The sequence below is a fragment of the Sebastes fasciatus genome, chromosome 17, assembly GCF_043250625.1.
Source record: "Sebastes fasciatus isolate fSebFas1 chromosome 17, fSebFas1.pri, whole genome shotgun sequence".
Classification (NCBI taxonomy): Eukaryota; Metazoa; Chordata; class Actinopteri; order Perciformes; family Sebastidae; genus Sebastes; species Sebastes fasciatus.
The window spans coordinates 19,314,171-19,337,855 of NC_133811.1; the positions used below are offsets into that span (position 1 = coordinate 19,314,171).

The following is a 23,685-nucleotide window of genomic DNA, read 5'->3' on the forward strand; positions in this document are numbered from 1 at the left end:
TCTATTGAACAGAATATAACCAAAACCCAAATAATGAGCACACAGACACCATAAAACTACCAAATACATCAGGTTGAGGGGAAGGATATTCATGTTTCCATATATCAAATCAATGAAGTATGCTTTGAGATGTTTGCTCAAGGGACTCATCCACAGTGGGCCTCGCTGTAAAGTTGTTGAGGCTACCTAGGTTCACTTTCCCCGCCCCAAAAAGAGGTAGTGGCCGCTGCACTCTGACTGAATAATGTATTTTTGTCCCTGAGCCAGCCTCCTAGAAACAGCCTAAGTTACAGTACACAACAGAAGCCCACATTTCACCTGCTGCCTGTCCACACTGTTTAGTGACTTGTAGCCACAAACACAAAGGACTAAAGGAATTTGACGACCAGCCTTGACTTTTTGTTTCTCCTCCAGAGGATTCTCCAGAGTTCTCTCCATTTACAGAGACGATATCTATGCAGAACGTCATCAGTGCAGCTGCAGCCTCTCCTCAGCTCTGAGGTGAATCATCCAGTCAGTCCTCTATGTGCACAGGACAGGATGGGATGCTCCACCAGTTCACAAACTTCAGCAGTAGACACGACTCGACCCAGTGCTAAACCCGAGGAGAGCAACGGAGCCAGCACAACAGGTGATGCACAAAGCTTTATATGTAATGCATATGTTAGTGAGATATGTGGAAACATACAAATAACATATGTGTGTTATACTGTATATGCAGATAGGTTGCATTCATTGCAAGCACATTTTAAGTGGCCTAACACAGAATATTATAATAATAATATGATATAATAATATTAATGTATTAATAACTGAAAATAATGATGTGTTGTCAACAGTACATTGGAAGCAATGATTTCCTATCCAAAACTAATTTTGACATATTGTATAATTTGAATGTAAAACAACAATAATATGTTTTTGCATAGTGTGAAATCTCTAAACTTTCAAGCATGGCACTGACCTGGTTTCACTTGAGAGATGTTAATGGCTGTGACATATCTGTAAATATCAATTTGCTATAATGGCACCGCTCAAATTATGTGTATAAATGATTATTGAAATCAAATGTGTTATCAAAGTACTTTTCATAGTTATTTTATTTCTGTAGATACTATGAATAGCCTTGTAACATGTTGGTGTCATCGTGGAAGGTCCCTGCCATCTCCAAGTAGAGTTACATCATCCATATACTTAGACTGTGGTGAACACTGAGGGCCCAGTCTACATGCAAATGTTCATGAATGTATTTCTGTGGGTACAGTATCTGATGTCTGTAGTTTTAGTGAGCCACAGCTCCACAGTGACAGGATGGGAAAGTTAATTGTCATTATTTAACAGGGGTTTCTGGCTCTGTCCTCCCTGAGAGAGAGACAGTGGCATGAAAGCAGCTTTGGTGACAGTCTACGGTTTCAATAGGAAATGGAGAAGCTGCTTTGGACACTCCTTTGTTGTAGTGGGTCAGAGATGGCCCGGCTGTGGCGCAAACTTAGCACACGTTTCGAGGTAAAAAACACCAAACACTGGATCCTGTGTTTGCATTGGAAAAGTAGGAACTCATAAAAAATATGTGCAGGTTTTAATTTACCTTCGTAGACTGTCAAATGTTACGATAAATGTGACTTTGTTTGCACTTCAGCCAGCTTAAGCATTATTTGACAGAACTCTGGTGGAAACCTGGTAAAAGATTCACCAAGTGGGACCTCCTCTGAGCAAGTGTCTCTTGCTCTGATTCTCTCTTTGCATTCCTTAAAGAGATATTACAGGCAATTTAGTGTGATGACAGCATTAGGACACATGCATGCATACTTACATAAGTTAAATGCATAGATTTAGAGTGATATAGTGAGCTTAGAAACTGCCACTGACCCTGCTAAAGTGTGTTTAAAGCTCGTGTCCTGCAGCTGACTCTGGCCTCTGAAAAAAGAGAGTTTCCCCCAACGACTCTCAATAAAGGTTCTCATCACTTTGTTGTAAACTGATGATAGCAGAGCTTCTCTCCAGGTTTATCAGCTGGTTGACACTGAACAGTGTCCCTGAGGTCAGATGGAAATGTGTCAGGATGTTTTCTTTTTTTTTTGCATGTGGCTCATGACATTTATTAACTCATTCATTCAAACATTTAAAGAATGTAATCTTTTTTAAGGAAGTTATTGTGACAAATATCATGCGAAATGAAAAGGGAAATACATTAAATTTATTCAAACATACACAGCCTTCTATGATCCATGCAAGTACTTGCAATGCAAATTCCTCAGACAAAAAGTTGTACAAGGAAGTCATGCACATAGCAACCTGTTCATAGAGCTGTGAACTATGAGGCTGTTAATGTTTATTAACAACAATCCTCATAATCATTAACACTTTGTGGTTCCAATTATGCATCAGTGGGGGGTCTCTTTATGTTATTTTTGTTTTTACTTCCTGCCCAATAATCTGTGGCAACTAGCAGCAGCATGTGTTTTATTCTTTTCCCAGGTATTTCAAGGAGAGATTCATTCATTTTAAGATTACAAATTATCTGTATTTCTTAAAATTTCTTGTCTATTCCCCTCCAAATTTATGAAATGTGATTGCGTTATTTTGCTACATCCTCACTGGCTGCTCCTGTCATACTGTCTCATGAAGTCTACATAATTTCAGAAGATACCTGAAAAATAGTGTACAACAAACTGTGTTGCATGGCACCCGTAATAACATTTGTTACTTGGTAACTCTCTGGCTTTGGGTCAAGTCAACTCTGTAACCATTATGAAGGCAACACAAACATGAAGTAAACCAAAACAACGAAACCAAACAGCTAATTATTGATGCCCCTAACTGTCTCACATTTAAATAATGAAAGTCTAGTTCCTGTTTTCTTACCTGACGGGGTATGTGTTTGTTTGTTTGTGTCTGTGTTGGCCTCCGGTCACCAAGTAACCACAGTGCTGCTACTGTCCTGTGATGCTGTGATGTGAGAGAGAAGTGTGAAGAGACGTTTTCAAGTATTTTGTGGGGCATTTTTATTACAGACAGTAGTAGAGAGATGACAGGAAACAAGGGGGAGAGAGGTGCAAAAAAGGATAATAGATACATGTGAGGAAAGTTTTACCCAAAGCAGACAGAACGGTATCATTAGAGGCACATGTTTACCACAGGTAACCCCAGTGAAAACGAACACTACCTTGACCCTTGACCCTGAAGTCATACGTGAAAATGTTTCTCATCTTTATTACATTCAAAGATTTTGGTACATAATTCATGCACTTTGACTGCAGTCTTAGTAGATATAGTACATTTGAAGTAGTTTTCTATTTTATTTATTAATTTGACATTATCTTCAAACTGTCTTTTTGGATGTTTGGATCACATGCCGTGTTAATATTTGTGTTCCCGACAGGGGTGGCCAATGAGAATGGCAAAGTAGCTGAGGACAGCGAAACTATTCCCGACCAGACACCCGCTGGGGGCGGCAGTGATGCCAAGCCTGCAGATGAACCTGCTGCAGCTGCAACATCTGAAGCCGGCACCAATGCAGCTCCACCTGCGGGGGAGGAACCTCAGCCTGCCGCAGCCAGTCCACCTGCAGAGGCTGCAGCACCTGCTGAAGCAGCAGCAGCAGCAGACAGCACAGCAGAGACGGCAGCGAGCTCCTCAGAGCCTGCAGCCGCTGCTCCTGAGCAAAGTAGGTCGGAGTCAAAAACTGCACTGTAACAGGTTTCTTTAACAGAAATTTATTCACAAACTAGAGAGTTTAGGTCCAATTCTACATACATTTTAGGACACCCCCCCCTATTTTTGTGAGCAAGCTGCAGATAAACATGCTCAACTTTGGATTCAGTTTTCCTTTAATGCTTCTATCTATATAATATAGTCTTTACCCAACCAACCTCACTTCGTCTCTGCAAAATGACCAGTTTAAAGCTGTTAGCTGAGCCCTTACAAAGCTTTAAGCATTTTGATCGTGAGCTTTATTTTCAATACAAATAACACGTTTCTATGCACTATCTCCTAACACAATGACAGTCTTGTGACATCCATCACACTGACCTCACAAAGATATAAAGCAGATAAGGATGGAGCTTCATACCCGTATATGTGTGTGTGCCTCATCAACATGCTGTTTTCTATATTGAACATCCAAAAATACATTATATATTCAACAGCTTCTATGTGCATCATACTCTACATCTGTGAAACAGGTTGTTTAAAGCTGTCACCACAATCGATAGAAAGCAATATTGATGTGTCCCATCAAGGGGAGAGGAATTTATTAGGGACGAAATCCAGCAGTATCCTGAGCACTGCTCCGCTTCCTGCATAGTGACCCAATGAACACAGCGCCCAGGTACATAATGTCCCCTCAGTCCTTCCCTAGACCCTCCACAGTCCCACTGTAATGAGGGTAACCAGGCGGTATCCAACAACACACAGACACGGCTTTTAATGAACACACCGGTGCGGCTACACAAATGTGTTTATAAGTCACACATCTGATGATTTAGTTAGTATTTAAGAATGGGTTGAGTTTACCTCAACAGGTAACAAGGAAGTCTGTTGTAAAGCTCTGTTGTTAGGGGACAGCATGAACACTTCCTCCCAAACTAAACGCACAATGTAGTCCGGATACTTTTAAGCACAATGGCATTTGTTGTCTCTGGAGAAAAAATACTGAACCTGTTAACCTCTCTGCTGGTTCTCTGGTGACGGGGAGATATTACAAATTAGTGAGAGCAACATAACGATCGCTGCTTTAAATTCCAAGAGAGCACTTCAGAGCGACTGCAGGTCTGCACAGCGATGATCTCTCTGCACACTAAATGATTATCTCTATACATGGAAGTACTCCACTGGGAGCTACGTGACAGTGCACCATTACACCAACTATCATTTCACTTATCGTTTCATGATGCAAATGACAAGCAGCCGACAGGTTCACAAGGTCAGCTCTTCAGTTTCTCCTTTGTCTCATGCAAAGTGTCTACCACTTTAACGCATTGAGGAAAGATGGACAAGATAGCAATGCCAGTACACAGTGCACTTATGCAATGGGGGAAAAACAGAAGTTTGCACCCTTAGATTACTGCATATTGCCTACAATAAGTATTTATATCAGTCATCCTGTGTAGGTGATATCCCTTCTTTAGTGCATACAGGTTCAAAACTCATCTGCAGTTTATTTTAGGGATGTTTTATACAAAATAACCACCTACATTACGTTTCATCCAACAGTTTTACTAGCTGGCTACGATGTACTGCAGCACAATCATTTAAAACTCCCGCCTAATGTAAGCTGTACATACTATATGAGATAATATAAAGACAGAAAGGCACAAGCTGTTACTGATTACTTGACAGTTTGAAACTTATTAAGAACACAAAATTGACTTAAAAATACACATTTGTAAATTTATTTAAAAAAATAGTCATCACTTTCCTTGACCTTAGTCTTCACTTGATCTCGACCCCACTTGGTGTCCAACTTTACTCACCCTCAGTTCAAGCTTGACTCACCCTGTTTGGGCTGCCTGCATGCAGTTTGTGTGTGTGTGTGTGTGAGTTGCCCACATTTTGTTGTCATCGTGGTCTCATTAAGGTGCAATCTGAGTCCACAGAGAAACTAGAGCATGCCAACACACGCATATATAGGGCTTCCACTGGCCACGAGCGATGTAGTTGTGTCCGTTTCACAGCCAAAGGAGAGAGAGGATCGAATGTCACATAAGCAGAGCGGACATGGCAGCTCATCCACTCCTGGATCTGATAGTGGTCAGGGTTGAGATAAGTTTAGTGGAAATATGTTTCATGTTTGGCAATGTGTTTCTGATTGTCATTGACGTCATTTCACACCTTTGGATTAAAAGGTATTACAGGATAAATAATTCACGTTTTTCTTGTTAGTGATCTGGATTTTCAGTGCGGTTCAAATATGCAGCACTAGTCTTAAAGGGCCAGTTCACCCAAATAAACATATTGACTTACCTCCAGCTATATTTAACCATGAAGGTTTCTGGTTTTTATTTGTGCAAGTTTTTGAGATATCGTTCCAAGATTTCGGCTGCAAACATAATACAATGGAGGTACATAAAATGGTATTTGTGGTGCTCACAGCATTGAAAAAATACATGTTAAAGACTTGTCTTGGCAGAAACAATGTATCTGTTGATCAGGATAATCCACAGATTTGCTGTTATCATTGGATGTGCTTTCCACCAAAGAAATAGTCCCTACAGTATGAAAACTAGTTTGGATTATCCAGCATAACAAGGCAGCCGATTAAACTGTTGTCAGGCCATTTAATAGACATTATCAGTCACTAAGCACCATAGATGTGGGTCAATAGGGGCCTACTACACCCATTAGTAGGTTTTATCATCTATTCACATGGTAAATCACCAAAAGAAGGTATAAAAGAACACAACAACGCTTTCACTTTTACAACATAGTAGGCGTAGTAGGCCCCACTGACCCATATCTATGGTGCTTATAGCAACTGATAACTCCTATTTAATGGTAACAATGTCAAATCGGGTGCAACAAGGACACTGTTTCTGGAAAGAGATGCTGCTGGTGAATGTCATTATTTGTAATGCTGTGAACACCGAACCTTTAAATGTTTGTTGTTCACATGTACAAATCTTTCTTTCTAAAAGCAGAGGCCACAGCAACCACTCCAGAGCCCACAATAGAGGTGGCACCAGGTGAGTGGCGCTGTAACGTCAACACAACGTCACATATAAAAAAGCATCTACGCCACCCTAACATATTCCCCCTTTTTTTGTTTCCAGCTCCCAGTGAGTGAAGTACAACATGAATGACTGCGCAGATGAGTTTGTTGGATGTGTCTTACCTTGTTTGTATGCACGAGTGAAAGTGTATGCAGGTGTGTGTTTGTGTGAGAGAGACGTCGCCTTGTTGCCAAGATGCAGACCCTGCGATAAACCACTTTCAGTCAGTCAGGGTTCCTCAGTCATCACTGTGCCTTCTTCTTCCCCTCATGATGGTGTATGGCTGCAATTTCTGCTCGCAAACTGTATATACACAGAGCTCTACAGCACCTGGTGTTTATTTTCAGAGGATGTCATTTCAGGATAACTTAAATGATAAACTGTCTTTGAAATTTATATTTATTATCTTATAGAAATTAAAAATGGAAGATTTTCTTGATTCTATACTTTTCTACAAAATTATAATTCTAGGGAAACCAAAGCCAAAATATATTTGATTTATGAAATTAATATATTATTTTTGGGTAGCTGGCTTTGATTTTACAACCGTGTTTGTAATGAATATGAAGAGCTGATGACAGATTGAGATACGAGTACATGGGAGACTGTTTTTTTGTGTCTGATGTGTCATGATTTTTCTCTGGGAAGACGACCTGAAATCTGTAATAAGCTATGAACTGTCAAAAAATTAAAAAGGCCACCTTAAAAAATGACATCTACTTTCTTTGATATCTTAATGCAGGATGAATACATGCGTCGGATGTGACGTTTTTCGGGTAAAATAACGATTCTGGGATCAGACGTTGCACTATATATTTTTTTATTAGTGAGAGCTGCACTTTTAAAATGTGTTATAATATTTATCTGGAACAAAACAGAAGATAGCAAACCAGAAAGAGCACCAAGAAGAAGCTGATTTAACCCTGAATCTGGCCACTGTGACCAGGGAATGTTGTACAGATACCATCCCACTTTATCATTTTGTTTTATGCTGGTGAATTAAGTTCTGCAATATTGTTAAAGATTTTAATTTAAAAGGGGTTTAATAATACTCAAAGTAGTTCAGAAGGGCAGTCAACCAGCTACAGTGACCACATTTATGCTAAAACCTGAAAATTATGGAAAAAAGAAAGCCAACAAATTCCTAGTTTGGTCTTTAACGTGTCATCTGGAAATACATTAAGGCTTTAAACTGTAAAACTATAAAAGGTCACTTGAAGGTTAGACTACAGCTTGTTTGTGATGTGGCCGTCCAGTCAGGAGTCAACGAGAGGACCGACAACAGCAATTGCCTCAATCTCCACCAGCCCGCCCTGAAGAGAAAAAGGAGACAATGAGGACATAGGACAGGAAGCGATAATAAGAATACTACATTGCAATGCTTCTCTGTTATATTTATGGAACAATATTGGTGGTAACATGTGGGGAAAAGCCTGATGTTCAGTCAGAATTTGTCCCGTGTGCATCTAATTATACAGTATAACTATATTTTTTTCATGAAGGAGTGGCTTCTTTTGTCAGGGACTGAGAGTGGGTGCGTCACGGCAAAAGCGCGTGAGATGGCAAAAACTGGTTTAGTGTGTTAGCATGTTAACATTTGCTAATTAGCACTAAGCAGCTTACAGCTGGGGCTGATGGGAATGTCACTGCAGGTATTTGGTTCCAAACCGAAGTATTGGACGATAATAATGTTGACCTGATGATGCCACTATAGATGAAACATCAGGGGATCACCAAAGTTATTAAAAATTCATCCTCAGGGGGGCATGAATGTCTGCACAAAATGTCCTGGTGATCCATCTAATAGTTGTGCATTTATTACAGTTTAACCACATTTATTCCAATATTCATTTGTACCATTTCCCACTCCACTCACAGTGAAAACAGCTGCACGTGGCTGATGGAAAACACATGGCACGGATGAATGAGCATGCATCTATAGCTACCACGAATCTCCTCCACCCCCCATGTGTATTATTGATGTATATGAACTATACCACAGGGTACTGCAGGTCTATATCGGTGTACAAGATGTGTTTGTTCTTACTCTGGGGAGAGCAGCGACTTGGTAGGCAGCTCTGGCAGGGAAGTTACTGGTGAAAACTGGAGGGAAAATATTTACATTATATTCACATAATAACAAAAAGCATATTGGAAAACCACCAGGTTAATCTATGACTCCATATATAAATGGGTCATTTGATTTCTGCAGCTTCTAATGATGCATACTTTCACTTTTAAAGAATAAAAGTAATGTGTAAAAGCATCTGGTGGAACACTTGGAGTCACTGAAATGTTTTTTTTTTTGCATTTTACACAAAAGCAGTTTTATAATAGAGACAAATCTCCAAATACAAATACGAGTAATCGAATTATCAGACATTTGGCCTTGGAAGTCAAAATTGACATGACACATGTCGTCTCCTTCCTCTCTTCAAGGTCAGGGAAAGTTCCCAGCCTGTGTTGGTTTAGGGTTGAGTAGAGTCATGAAGGAGATGGGAGAGCTCTGGGACTATATACCCGAGTCAAAGCTTGCAGGGAGGGTTGGGTTACATCTGTGTGCCTGCTCGGCGGTATCCATTTACAACTCACTGGGCACCGCAGCTTCCATTACACCTGTCTGTTGTGATCCAGGAGGAAATGCCCAGACCGAGCGGCCTGTGAGAGGAGGCTGCATTCATACATCAGAGGACGGGCTGAGTGAGCCTGTCGGTCAGGTGACTGCTTCACCTGTCAGCGGTCACTTTCTGAGAGATGTTGGTGAAATATGAGGCGCCGCATGTACAGATCCTGGAGTGAGCCGCTGGAATAACGGAACTGTAATTTATCAGTAAATTGTGCTGAATTGGAGCACTATTTATACATCCTTAAACTTAACCCAATCATGAAATGGAAACTGTTTTAAACAAGAAACATATGTATTGTGATATAGAATATCATATGCATCCACATTGGTAAATGGAATAGGAAAAAGTTCAATGTAAAAGCCTATTCCAGCTATTCTACTTTAGAATCAAAATATTCATCATTTGAAGTCAGAATAAAGAAGTAGAACTGGCAGATTGAATTATGTTTTCATTGAACTTTCTGGATCATAATGCAATCATTTGATTGCAAATATAATAAATCCAGTTATAACAGTTTTTTTTTTAATCAAACTATTAAATGATTACAGTAAACGTCTATATTTATTCTGGTGGCCCACTCAAATCTCTATACACAGAAACATGTAGCATGACCATCAATAAAGACAACCTGGGAGTATTTAGATCTGTTTAATTTCTCTGATCATATCTGGTCAGCTACAGATCAGCACTGTAGACATTCAGTGCCTTGCTCAAGGATACTTCTGCAGGCTGCACACTTGCTAACATGCACTCAAGTCCCAAGTCACGACTGACAAGTCCTAAGTCTTAAACTTTGAGTTTCGAGTCAGACAAGTCATTATGCGCTCTTCACCAAATGTAATGCCATTTGAACAACAGAGTAAATATATATTAAAGTTACAAAAATCACTTGGGAGAAGGTATTTTCAAGTCAAAAGGCTCAAGTCCAAGTCGAGTTGCAAGTCCTTTTTGATTTTGTCAAGGCGAGTCAAAAGTCTTCAAATTTGTGACTCGAGTCCAAGTCATGTGGCTCGAGTCCACACCTCCGTTTGAATCCACTTCCTCTCCTTAAAGAGCAGTCTCCTTGACCACAACCCCACTCCCAAAATAACACACTACATATACAGTATAAAGAAGAAAGGGATGAAACAAGCCACTGATCTATTTTGATAAAATAAACTTGACAACCCAGTTGCACTGCAAACAGTGACTCAGGTGTTTGTGCAAGTGAATGGTCATTATTCTGTGACAGGACTGCAACAGTGATGCTTATATAAAGTGAATAAACTGGGCTGCTTGTATAGGAGACATGGATGTAACAGCAGCTCTGATAATGTTGGTTAAAGGCCGCCCCTGTGTGGCTGCTTTTATACACTAGAATATAGAAATACGAGAGAGAAACATACAGTATATCATTTTGATTAGAAGATCTACTATTTTACATTATAATGTGCTTTCTAGCACGACATGAAGCACATGAATAGAGTATTGCCTTACATGTCTTGTAGACCTCATTGACGCTGTTAAAGTCGTTGATATCAGCGAGCAGCACAGTCGTCTTCACCACTGAAACCAAAGAGTTCACTCCGTCAGAGAGTTTGTTATGAATTATAAAAACACAAGCAGCCTGACAGCACTGAGATCATCTCACCGTTGGTGTAGTCGCAGCCAGCAGCTTTAAGGATCTCCCCCATATTGACGAGAGCCTGAGGGATGACAGATAATCAATTTTTAATATCACCTTCCTTTATTTATGTGGTTCAGATTTTTTTAGATTGAATAGCCACTCAGATGAGACCTGCGGGAAACATCCTCTTATTTTGATTCATCACTGTCAGGGTATTGGATTTCTGTCTTTGTTGTTTTTCGGTTTAATGTTTTACCCCTACGGCTGGAAGTACTTTTTACGTTTATCTTTGGTGAACATCTTTTGGTCAATTTCTATTTTCTTTGGTTGCAAAAATTATCAAATAAAAAAAATAGGAAACAATTTAAATTTGTGCTCTAATAAGTATAGCACAGCTCTACGCTCTGTGCCTACTGATCCATGTAATTAAAACAGACATTCACTGAAGGATTCATTTATTTGTGGATGGCAAAAGCATGTGGCACACATCTGTGCTTCTTGATTATCTTTGAAGTACTTAAAGTGTTACTACTCTAGGGGGGAGAATGTCACACTGCTCAGTGAAATGGAGAATCTGTCCCTGTGGAGCCTCACCTGTTTGGCCTGGGCCTGCACCCCTCCATCTACCAGCTGACCAGACGCCACGTCCATTCCCAGCTGACCCGAGATGTACATCGTTCTGTCCACAACCACGGACTGGCTGAAGATGAGACACACACACACACACACAGACAATTACACACTACTTAGACCTGATACTGGATATTTAATTTCATGTGAGAGAAAAAATAGCAAAGAAAAGTTGCTAAAAAAAAACCCTGCTAATCCGTTTTAAAAGGATAAAAAAAAAATATAGATTTTAAAATATAATATATAAATAAAAAATAAATAATATATAAAAAAGATAAAATATATAATATATAAAATATAATATAATAATATTAATATAATATAATAATAATATAATATATAAAATATAAATATATATAAAATATAAATAAATATATATATATATATATAAATATAATATATAAAATATAATATAAAATATAATACATAAAATATAGATTAAATAAAATTATGTTGCAATTTACATTTTGGTGTATGTATCCATTCTCTCTTATTCTGCTTTATATAGGCCTACTTACTTATACATACATTTGCATAAAGCAGCTTATTTGCCCACTCCCATGTTGATAAGAGTATTAGATTCTTGACAAATCTCCCTTTAAGGTACATTTTGAACAGATAAAACATGTGATTAATATGGGATGAATCGCGATTAAATATTCTATTTTCTCAATTTTGAATGAACAGCAGTAAATATGAAAGTGTCTGTAACCAAACTGAACTGTATCTGCACTTTAAAATATCTCAAGGACATGAGTGTATCATCAGTCTTATGATCCTGAAACCTCAGTTTCATGATCTAAAACCCCCACAGTCAGTCTGTTCTTCATGTTTTCATGGTAGTTTATCAAGTCAAATGTTGGAACAGACACAAACAATGGCTCAATAACCTTGAATCCAAATAAGATAAATGAGAGTCTATTCAGTCTGGTAAGTATCTCCACCCACTGGCAGCCCATTGGTCAGAGCAGGAACACCCCTCACATTGTTTCAACATTCAAGCCTTTTATTGTCATCGTGTAGTACAACGAAATTAGATTGTGACAATCCCATAGGTGCTAATGAAAAGATAATACAATAAAAAAAGAGATAGAGAAATCTAAATATAAAAAATACAATAATAATTGGTGTAATAATTGTTTGTGCACGGATTGAATTAAACAATAAAACACACTAGATTGTTGTTGTTGTTTTTTTTGTCATATTATTCTAATCATTTCACTTTATTTGGTTTTAATCAAGTTATTAGAAAAATAGTACTTTTTAATTGAGTTTCTGCAGATTTAGACCTATAAATCCAGATAAAGTGCATTAATCCTTACCTGTATATTCCCTGTCTGACAGGAGCTTTTGGTGTGTAAGGGAATTGTCGACGAATAGATGCCATTTCTATTCAGCTGTGTGTCTCTACTCTGCAGTGCTTTGTTCTGCTCTGCTTAAAGTTCAACTCTGAAAACTTTTTATGGAGTCATTTCAAGCAGGTGAGTTCATTGTGCACTAAGACCCGCCCCTGGTCAAATACTGGACTGTCCTTGTAATTCATGCATTCATTCATGCACTTTATGCACCAGCTTCAGCACTCCACGTGTCACTATAAATAGAAAAGTATATGCATATTTCTGTTTTTTGAAGTTCCCTTACCTGTATGGACCGATGGCAGCCGGGGCTGATTTGGTGTTGATGATCTTTCTGTTGAGTGCAGACATGATTTCCCGATTCCCTCAATGTTTCAGCACCGTTTAGTGGCTGTGAATGAAGGAAGTTGTTGTGCAACAATTTATGGAGAGCAGGAACAGCCGTAAAGTCTACCGTAATGTCTGTCAACAGGAGCACGCTGCATTCTTGTTTTTTTTGGAGGAGCTTCTTTTAGTTCAGGGGTCAGCAACCTTTACTATCAAAAGAGCCATTTTAGGCAAAATAATAAAATAAAAATCTGTCTGGAGCCGCAAAACATTTGAGCATTGTGATGAAGGTAACACAGTTTATAGTCTAAATATATAGTATATAAGTCTAATGCAGTGAGGGCCAAAGTGCAAAATGTACGACGGAGTATTAGGGCCACATTGATGGAAAAAACATCTGAGATTTACAGAATAAAGTCGTAATATTATGAGAAAAAGGTCGTAACTTTACGAGAAAAAAGTTGTAATATTAAGAGAATAAAGTCATAACTTTACGAGAAAAAAGTCGTAATATTAAGAGAATAAAGTCAACTTTATGAGAAAATAAGTCGTTATATTAAGAGAATAAAGTCATAACTTTACGAGAAAATAAGTCGTTATATTAAGAGAATAAAGTCATAACTTTACGAGAAAAAAGTCGTAATATTAAGAGAATAAAGTCAACTTTATGAGAAAATAAGTCGTTATATTAAGAGAATAAAATCATAACTTTACGAGAAAAAAAGAAAATAACTCGTAAAATGACTACTTTATAATATTGACTTTATTCTCATAATACGACTTTATTCTCATAATATTACAACTTTTTTTCTCATAAACTTGTGACTTTATTCTCGATATCTCAGATTTAATTTTTTTCCTCAATGTTGCTGTCGTAGTGTAGACCTACAACAATGATAAATAAAAATTAAAGTGTAAACAAACAACAGTTATTCATTTCCATTTTTAAAAATCCACAGGGAGCCACTGGAGAAGAGCTAAAGAGCCGCAGGTTGCAGACTCCTGTTTTAGGAAATATCATGCAAACGGAAAATACTGGCGTCCATAGTAGAAGAGTTACGGTACAACAGGTGGTCAGGTGGTGATTCATGAAGTCTTCTTTTATTAACTTAAAGATAAGATAAAAGCATACTACTGCAGTTATGGTTAACTATAAGTAACTTTTATTATTTCTTGCACCTTTTCAAAATAAAGTATTACAAACAAAAGATAATAAATTAGGTGGTTCAAAACATAAATGCTTACATTCCACTCTACATCCTCATAAGTCATTATATATAGTGGAAATAACAGCGAAATAAATGAAAATCATATAGCAGTCAAACAATGATTTCGGATAACTATACATATATGGCAGATTCTCCGCTACGTCATATTTTAAACAGGGCTTTTTTTTTCTTCTTAATTGTATAGAGCAAAATAGTTTCTGTTAAAGCTGAAAATCCAGCTTCCACATTAACAGTACTCTCAGCTGTGCAGTTAATACAATAGCATTCCACTAAATAAGCAAACGTAATTATAAACATGCATAGTCTAAAAAAACACACGTGGAAATCAAGCCACATATATTTGACAAAGGGCAGAAATATTAACAGCCAAATCAGCTACCATATTTAAACCAGTGCCACAAAAAGAAAAAAAACACATTTAATAAATAAAATAGTGAATGCTTGTGTGTGAGTTGCCAATGCACTGCAGACTTAATTTATGAAAACAATTCATGGCAAGAATGTTAATGATTTCTGTGAAAGAACAGGTAAAAAAAACAAAAAAAAAAACATTTGAGACATCATCATTCAGAAATTGAGAGCATACTGATTGAGATTTGGATAGTGGTGTTTAAAATGTCAGCTCATTTTGGCCACATTGCCAGATCAGATGAGACATAAGATAGTGTAACAGGATTATAAGATTATCAAAATGTTGATTATGCACAAGACTGCATGTTAACATTCGTATGTAACAGAAACCCGCAGACGTATTGGACATGTATTTAAAGAAATATAAAGTCATATTCATTCAAAAAGGTCATTAATAGCACGTGTAAAATCAATATGTCAAAACGAAACTATAGCAGAGCAGTTTGTTTCCCTCATGAAATAAGAGTAGGAAGAGTTTTCAATTACACATTCACAACTGTGAAATAAAGCCCAACTGACATTGGATTTTTGAGGCCAATAATGATTATCTTCAATATTTGATAGCTGAGAATCTGGTAACAGCCAATACTTATATATATTTTTTTTAGGATAAGCACATGGCTTAAACAACCAGTTTTAATTTTCCCTAAATTTGTTTAAGGAACAACACAATCGATCACTGCACTGAACAGTTTTGTGTAAATGTTAAAAATGAGCTTGTGTCGCAAAACACACAGCATGAAGAGTAACTTCATTCCTTCATTAATAATCACTCCTTAATGTCAGAAAACTACTGTAGAAAACAGAAACAGCACATTCTCAATGATAACTGCTGAAACATTGATATAAGCTGCAGAGAAATTTGCTGAAAAATCTCTTGAAATTCAGACATTAGATGTGTGGCTGATGCAGCGGCTCTGTTTCTCCTCAAGTATTAGTCAGTCACTTAAGTGTTTTTACAAACATAAAACAGTTTGTCGTGCCTTCTTCGCTGCTTTGCATATAAGATCGCTCCACATATAGTCAAAATGTCTACAAAAGTCATATTGGAATCTGAAGTTAATCGATCTTAGTGTGGAACAATTACAGAAAAAATAATTATTAGAACCTTGAAATAAATCTGCAGGGTTTTTAAAGTCTCCAGGGATATTAAAACAAAAGTCATAAAGTATTTTGGAATGCTTTCGCTCGTATGGAAATCAATTCTTTTTAACTTAGGAATGAATTTCGGTGCAAACTCCGGTTTTAATTTGAGTAAAGTGGATCATTTTGTCAAGTAAAAGCTGTGATTTTAAAGCAGTGGTTACAGGTGTGTTATGAGGCACCAAGATGCACTGGATGTTTAAAAGAAGCCCAAAGACAACATAATTAAATAAATGATAATTAAGACTAATGAAATCATTTTTCTGGTCCACCATGAAAAAACATGCATGATCCGTTCTTCACCATCCACATGATTTCTGTCATGTGTCCATTCTTGCAGCGTTCCACAGTCCACTTCCAGCTCATCTCCAAGTGAGGAAATGGATTTAACCGCCTGACGACTTGGCTGTTTTATCACATTGCTTATTGTAAAACTAGGTTTCAAATATTTTAAGGCATTCTCAACGTAATCATCTTGATTGTCTTTGGTCATGGACAAGCCTCCACAGCTTTTTGTTGCAGGTATTTCCAAACTATGCTCTATATTATATTTACACTGAAAAGTGAAAAGTCTGAGGAAAAAAACGACCACTTGTCGTTGACCACTGTGTATTAAACTGCTGCTACTGCCAAAGGATCAGAGGATAGGCTTCCTTATGTTGATGGGGATTCCCAGTGACTTTCAGACGTATAATCGCCAAGCCTTAGTTCTCTCTTTGGCTGCAGTCCTGAGTATCATTCATGGGAAAGCACTTTTACAGGAACCGTAGAAACAAGTATAAGATTTAAAATGGATGAACAGCATCTAGACAAACAAGGCGCCAAAAATGGATGTAAAAGAAGCCTCTAACTTCACTTAGAGGCCAGTTAGCAGTCAGTTACAACAGCAGTGGGCATCCAACAAAGACAATAAGGTCATCTTAGTTCCTCTGAGTCAATGGGACGTAAGTTTAGTGGTGATGGTGGGCTTTGGGAAACCGAAACTAGAGGGAGGGACACTCAGAAGTTCTGTTGTCGCCTCTTCTTGGCATCCATGGCGTCCAGGATGGGCTGCCTTTTGGCAGTGTAGCGCTGCCTGAGCTCCTCAATCTCCCGCTCCATCATGGGATCCAAGGCAGTCAGGCGCAGCTGCAGCTCCTCAAAGTCCAGGTTTTTCAGCTGGGCGACCAATAGAAACACAAACAAACAATGGAGAAGGATGAGTCACATTTAGTGTAGAAGAACTGCTTCTGTTTTGCTATTTTTACCACCGAGGCAGTTCTGTTTATTCCTTTAGGTTAAAACCCCGTTAATTACAGCCAGTACCATCACACGCTCAAGATGTTACTCACAAAGTCAAAGTCTCCGTCCTGAGGCACCTTCCAGTTGTCGGGGAAGACGTTCTTGGACTGGATGTGGTAGCCCGGCTGTTCCTGCGGCTGGTTGTGGTTGTAGTTCTCCTGCTGTTGGGCCGCCTTGTTGGAGTCCTGCTTGTCAAAATAGTCCATGAAGGACGGACGCATTGGCTGCTGGGGGGTGGCGTGCCCTGTGGAGGAGGAAGAGGGATGTGTTTCAACTCTTGATTAATTAGTCTCTTTAATCAGTACCCTGTTTTTACCACACCACCTCCCCTGTATGGCACTATTACGCACTACAAAAGCTAACAATATTGACACTTGAATCCCTTTTCTCCCCATAACTGAACCAACTTCCTCTGTGTGTGCTCACTTCTCATTGATCCCTGGTCTTCCTCCTCGTCGTCATCATCATCACTGTTGATGACCATAGTGCCCAGGTCCGACTCTAGCATGGTGCTGCCGTGTTCGATCATGGTCTGCGCCCCGTCGCTCATGGTGCTGGTGGCCCGCATGGTTCCTGCTCCCTCCGAGCCCGACTTCACCATCGTGTGAGAGTCCACCTCTGTCTCCTCCTCCTAGAAGACATTTAGTCGGACGGCCTCAGCATATAGCCGTCTGATCGAGTAAAGTTCATTGTTAACATCTCGGCATACGTACAGAGTTGTCGTCCTCCTCCTCCAGCTCCCTCTGCTGCTCCTGCTGCCTCTTGGCTTTCATCTCCATGGCCTCAGTTATCAGGTCTCTCAGGATTGAGACTGGCTTGGCCTGGTTGATGAATGCGTGCTGGACATTCACAAGAGCAAAAAAAAAAAAAAAAAAAAAAGTGTTTTGTGGTAATGTTTATTGCCTCAACGTCTCTCTGACACGGTCAACACAAATACAGCATCCGTGTTATTTTGTTCATGCAAGTGTGTGTGTGTCCTTCCTTCCTCCAACCTGTAGGAGCTGCGTGGCGGTCGCTCTCTGCTCTGGATTCTTGACCAGACACTTCTTGACAAAGTCTGTGAATTCGTCTGACCAAAGCTCCGGCTTCCTGAATGTTGGAGGAGGGTTGGTGGGGATCATGAAGATCGCCTGGAGGAACACAAAGAGGTTTCAAAAAGTCCTGATTCAGAGCTAAGCGGTTACGTCTAAGCACCCACTTCTTCAACAAGCTATGTTTACACTCACTCTCATGGGATGGATGTCAGCGTAGGGAGGTTTGCCCTCTGCCATCTCTATGGACGTGATGCCCAGGGACCAGATGTCGGCCACACAGTTGTAGCCGATCTCCTGGATCACCTCTGGGGCCATCCAGAACGGAGTACCGATCACAGTGTTTCTCTTTGCCATAGTGTCCTTCAGAGAAAAAAAACAATGCTGGTATCATCATTATGAATTTGAAGTTTTCAAATTACTTCATATTAATTCACAAAATCATTGAAAGATTACATAGTCCTAGTGATGAGAAAATTCACTTTAAACTCTAAAACAACTGCTATAATGTTACCGTTAGTTGTCCAGCAACTCCGAAGTCTGCCAGTTTAGCGTGTCCCTCAGTGTTGAGGAGGATGTTTCCTGCCTTGATGTCCCGATGGATCTTCCTCATGAAGTGAAGGTATTCAAGACCCTTCAGTGTCGACTTCAGGATAGTGGCAATCTCATCCTCTGTCAACTGATGTGAGGAGGAAAAAGAAAACACAGGGATGAAAAATTGGTCAAACTATATCAGTCTACATTATAAACAGTTTGCTCTGAGTAAAATATAACATAGAAATATTAACTCTGATCAGTTGTGAACCATCTGTTGAACCACAACTGTCTCTGTAACTATTCACCGTCTTGTTGCGCAGTCTGATGATGTCAGAGACGGAGCCGGCTCCACAGTACTCCATGACAATCCACAGGTCTGTGTTCTTGAAGTAGCTGCCATAGTACTTCACTACGTAAGGGCTAGGAGGAAATGCAGAACAGAGCGGTTGTCAAAAGAGAAGACAAAGTTTCGTTGAGAACGAAAACAGCAGAAGTGAGAAAACTCTCGTAGGGCGAGACATCAGAGAGCTGCACAGGCTGCAGCAGCAAACCATTTCCGTTAAATCAAACGTTAGAGCGAAGTGAACTATGGAAACAAGTATGACGAGTTGAGAACTAGAATCTTTGTAGTGAATTTGGAGGTTTCGGGGGAAGCTGACCTGTCACACTGCTGCATGATGGAGATCTCCTTGATGATCTCCTGCAGATCAGACTCCACAGGAACCTGCTTGATGGCCACCACCTGGCCTGACTCCTTATGGATGGCTTTGAACACGCTGCCATAGGAACTAAACACACACACACACACACACACTTTAAGTCACAATATGTCCAGACTAGAGTGCATTTTATGACTGGCATCATTAACGAATTAATGCATTGCAAAACAAAGGAGTTGCATCTTAAAAAGTACAGACAGCACTGATGAACTTAAAATAGTTTCAGTCAGTGGCACACAAGTGGAAACGGAGGTTAGTCATGATAAAAACATCTTACCCTTCACCGAGTTTCTCTAAAACATCAAACACTTCCTCTGGTTGTTTGGTCAAACTGTCCTCACTCAGCTTTTTCAGCTTGCTGCAAAAAAATGAAACAAATCAATTGTAACTTCAGTAAACAGTCAACCAAAAAAACAAGTAGTGAAACCAAACGAAAGCACTCTTCCATAGGAGCATCTGAAATCAAAATCACAGTGGTTTCCAGCACGTAGCATTAAGTTATACATATAAATGAATGAAGAGCTGGGAATAATGTACTCCTAGAAAAACAAAATTAGGTGTTAGAATATATATTAACCCAAATGTTTGTGCATGTGTTCACTTCAACAAACACTCCAGCAGGGGATTTTTGTTAAACAGTCTAACAGATTGAGTAATGTGGATTAATGGCAAGCAGATAAATAAATAAATTAAATGAACTGAGAGAAATACATTTCAGTTCAGTCAGATAAGACATTTTTATATCTTCTATCCTTTATCATTTGATGTTTCCGGTTTCTGAGATATGAGGATTTTGATGCTTTTCTGTATTTAATATCATTGTAAATTACATAAATTGAATATAATTTGGGGTTTTGTACTATTATTCGAACGAAACAAACCCTTTGAAGACATCATCATCATCATGTGATAGATAATGAAAATAGTCTTTAGCTGCAGCCCTAATCGTACGCCTTATAATAACTGTAAAATGCATCACAGTTTGGCAAACATATACCGTAACTAATTATACAGTTAGATATAAGATGTAAAATAATGAAAACTATTGGCCTATATCTTGTTATTGATACCAGCTCTTTCTCCCTCTCCTGAGGTGTTTAGTTGGCAAGACAACCACATGAATCACCATGGCAGCTATTAATTAAATGGTTGCCGAGGATACTCATTTGTGTTACATGGACGTGTGGGATTGTCTCAACAGTCACACAATTAATAAGTAGTATAGTGTACTTCATCAGGGTTTGTTCCTGCAGCTGTCAGACTCCACAACCGGCACTGCTTCCAGTAGACCACTTACACACCAAAAACTGACAATAACTTCACTATACTGTATAGTGACTGTGCAATATCATTATGCAATATTTTCAGGTGGAATTTAATTTCATTCTCACTGTGCAATATCATTGTCCACACAAGGAGGTCAGCACATCAGATATGTTGTTAACGTGCATTAATAATATATAATATAATTTTCCACTTGTGCAATTTTGTTAATAGTCTGTTTATTATCAATACTGTTTATACTGCTCCTATTTTTATACTTCCTTCTATTTAAATGGTTCACACTTTGTTTAGCTCTTCTTCTTTTTTTTACTGTGTTAGCAGATGCATCTTGTTTTTTGCACTATCCCCTTTGCTGCTGTACACTGCAAATTTCCCCACTGCCGGACTAATAAAGGAATATCTTATCTTATCTTATCTTATCTTCATGTCCAAATAATAACGTAAAGTTAGATCAAATGCTCCCCAAAAGGCACTAACAAAGTTAACATTAACAGTTAATGTTACCCAACAGGCTAGAAAACAAATGGAAGCATAGGGCTTTGGTCTAGATCAGGGGTCAGCAACCTTTACTATCAAAAGAGCCATTTTAGACAAAAATAAATAAAAAATCACTCTGGAGCTGCAAAACATTTGATCATTGTGATGAAGGTAACACAGTTTATAGTCTAAGTGTACAGTATATAAGTCTAATGCAGTGAGGGCCAAAGAGACAATGTACTACAGAGTATTAGGGCCACATTGAGGGAAAAACATCTGAGATTTACAGAATAAAGTCATAATATTACGAGAAAAAAGTCGGAATGTTACGAGAATAAAGTCATAACTTTAGGAGAAAAGAAGAAAATAACACGTACAATTACTACTCTATAATATTACGACTTTATTTTCTCGTAAACTTCTGATTTTATTCTCATAATATTATGATTTTTTTCTCGTAAACCTATGACTTTATTCTGGAAATATTATGACTTTATTCTGGAAATATTATGACTTTATTCTCGAAATATTATGACATTATTCTAGAAATATGACTTTATTCTCGAAATATTACGACTTTATTCTAGAAATATTATGACTTTATTCTCGAAATATTACGACTTTATTCTAGAAATATTATGACATTATTCTCGAAATATTATGACATTATTCTAGAAATATTATGACTTTATCCTCGAAATATTACATCTTTATTCTAGAAATATTATGACTTTATTCTAGAAATATTACAACTTTATTCTAGACATATTACAACTTTATTCTAGAAATATGACTTTATTCTCGAAATATTATGACTTTATTCTCGAGATATTACGACTTTATTCTAGAAATATTACGACTTTATTCTAGAAATATTATGATTTTATTCTCGAAATATTATGACTATATTCTCGAAATATGATGACTTTATTCTAGAAATATTATGACTTTATTCTAGAAATATTACGAATTTATTCTAGAAATATTATGACTTTATTCTCGAAATATTATGACTTTATTCTAGAACTATTACGACTTTATTCTCGAAATATTATGACATTATTCTAGAAATATTATGACTTTATTCTCGAAATATTACATCTTTATTCTAGAAATATTATGACTTTATTCTAGACATATTACGACTTTATTCTAGAAATATTATGACTATATTCTCGAAATATTATGACTATATTCTCGAAATATTACGAATTTATTCTCGAAATATTACGAATTTATTCTAGAAATATTCTGACTTTATTCTCGAAATATTATGACTATATTCTCGAAATATTACGAATTTATTCTCGAAATATTATGACTTTATTCTAGAAATATTCTGACTTTATTCTCGAAATATTATGACTATATTCTCGAAATATTACGAATTTATTCTCGAAATATTATGACTTTATTCTCGAAATATTATAACTATATTCTCGAAATATTATGACTTTATTCTCGAAATATTATAACTATATTCTCGAAATATTACGACTTTATTCTCGTAATATTATGATTTTATTCTCGAAATCTCAGATTTATTTTTTTCCTCAATGTGGCCCTAACACTCCTTCATACCGTAATACCATAGACCTTCAACAATGATAAATAAAACTGAAAATGTAAACAAAAAAACAGTTATTCATTTCCACTAATTAAAAAAAAAAGAATCCACAGGGAGCCACAGGAGAGGATCTGAAGAGCCACATGAGGCTCTGGAGCCGCAGGCTGCTCAGAGACCCCTGCTGTATAGAGTGATCTCTAAACCTGTTTAATAACTGAGTAGAAAGTTTGACAGTAAACTGGTGAAGCTAACTAAGTTAGCATCAGCTAACCGCCCCGTTAGCCTCCTCGCTAGCTGGTTCATAGCTCTGATGGCAGATCAGAACAAACCTTTTGGGTGCAGTCGGCTCCATGATGTCTGACCTCGACCAGGAACAAACGGACCGGACTAGGATGAAGTTAAGGCAGTCTTGGGGCCGATAGTCAAGATGTGGACATTGTTCGACTGAGTCGTTGTTGTCATAAAACTAGTTAGTGGAGGCCAGCTGAGTCTGAGTCTGCTTCTGCTTCTGCTTCTTTGAGGTTTACTGGCAAACAACGATTTGGTGCTTTACCACCAACTACTGGACTGGAGTACGGAACCGGAAACTGTGCAGAAACAAAATTCAAAAATAAAATAAATAAAATAAATAAAATAAATAAAATAAATAAAATAAATAAAATAAATAAAATAAATAAAATAAATAATAATAATAATGAGGAAAACTCTAGATTCGTTTAACTAAATCAGTTTCTCTTAAAAACTGAATGGA

The 23,685-nt window shown here is 37.9% G+C and overlaps 3 protein-coding genes across 4 annotated transcripts; 1 reads left to right on the forward strand and 2 right to left on the reverse strand.

The window, feature by feature from the left end:
- Positions 1–266: 266 nt before the first annotated feature.
- LOC141754504 (uncharacterized) lies at positions 267–7,406 on the forward strand. The gene is made up of 3 exons (XM_074613596.1): positions 267–631; positions 3,383–6,683; positions 6,771–7,406. The coding sequence occupies exons 1-2, from the start codon at positions 541–543 to the stop codon at positions 3,694–3,696; spliced, it is 405 nt and encodes a 134-aa protein (XP_074469697.1). The 5' UTR covers positions 267–540; the 3' UTR covers positions 3,697–6,683; positions 6,771–7,406.
- A 107-nt stretch (positions 7,407–7,513) lies between these two features.
- LOC141754503 (2-iminobutanoate/2-iminopropanoate deaminase-like) lies at positions 7,514–13,366 on the reverse strand. Of its 2 annotated transcripts, none has more exons than XM_074613594.1 (6): positions 13,215–13,366; positions 11,538–11,643; positions 10,968–11,022; positions 10,814–10,882; positions 8,758–8,813; positions 7,514–8,023 (listed from the first exon to the last, which is right to left on the reverse strand). In XM_074613594.1, exons 1-6 carry the CDS (start codon positions 13,277–13,279, stop codon positions 7,967–7,969), a joined length of 408 nt encoding a protein of 135 aa, XP_074469695.1. In that variant the 5' UTR covers positions 13,280–13,366; the 3' UTR covers positions 7,514–7,966. The 2 variants fall into 2 exon arrangements, with proteins under 2 accessions (XP_074469695.1, XP_074469696.1); XM_074613595.1 differs by lacking the exon at positions 13,215–13,366 and adding an exon at positions 12,896–13,055.
- A 1,029-nt stretch (positions 13,367–14,395) lies between these two features.
- Positions 14,396–23,447, reverse strand: stk3 (serine/threonine kinase 3 (STE20 homolog, yeast)). The gene is made up of 11 exons (XM_074614225.1): positions 23,264–23,447; positions 19,884–19,964; positions 19,547–19,675; positions 19,193–19,307; positions 18,865–19,029; positions 18,546–18,713; positions 18,312–18,449; positions 18,033–18,158; positions 17,746–17,950; positions 17,370–17,563; positions 14,396–17,196 (listed from the first exon to the last, which is right to left on the reverse strand). Exons 1-11 carry the CDS (start codon positions 23,284–23,286, stop codon positions 17,038–17,040), a joined length of 1,503 nt encoding a protein of 500 aa, XP_074470326.1. The 5' UTR covers positions 23,287–23,447; the 3' UTR covers positions 14,396–17,037.
- Positions 23,448–23,685: the final 238 nt, after the last annotated feature.

What these genes read in the sequence shown, in the direction of transcription:
- LOC141754504 (XM_074613596.1), top strand. Translation starts at nt 541, where the DNA reads ATGGGATGCTCCACCAGTTCACAAACTTCAGCAGTAGACACGACTCGA. An exon ending in CAACGGAGCCAGCACAACAG is followed by an intron (nt 632 to 3,382) that starts GTGATGCACAAA and finishes TGTTCCCGACAG; the next exon opens with GGGTGGCCAATGAGAATGGC.
- LOC141754503 (XM_074613594.1), bottom strand. Translation starts at nt 13,279, where the DNA reads ATGTCTGCACTCAACAGAAAGATCATCAACACCAAATCAGCCCCGGCT. An exon ending in TGCAGGCCCAGGCCAAACAG is followed by an intron (nt 11,023 to 11,537) that starts GTGAGGCTCCAC and finishes GTCATCCCTCAG; the next exon opens with GCTCTCGTCAATATGGGGGA. An exon ending in TGGCTGCGACTACACCAACG is followed by an intron (nt 10,883 to 10,967) that starts GTGAGATGATCT and finishes CTTTGGTTTCAG; the next exon opens with TGGTGAAGACGACTGTGCTG.
- stk3 (XM_074614225.1), bottom strand. Translation starts at nt 23,286, where the DNA reads ATGGAGCCGACTGCACCCAAAAG. An exon ending in CTGACATCCATCCCATGAGA is followed by an intron (nt 18,450 to 18,545) that starts GTGAGTGTAAAC and finishes GTGTTCCTCCAG; the next exon opens with GCGATCTTCATGATCCCCAC. An exon ending in AGGACGGAGACTTTGACTTT is followed by an intron (nt 17,197 to 17,369) that starts GTGAGTAACATC and finishes TTGGTCGCCCAG; the next exon opens with CTGAAAAACCTGGACTTTGA.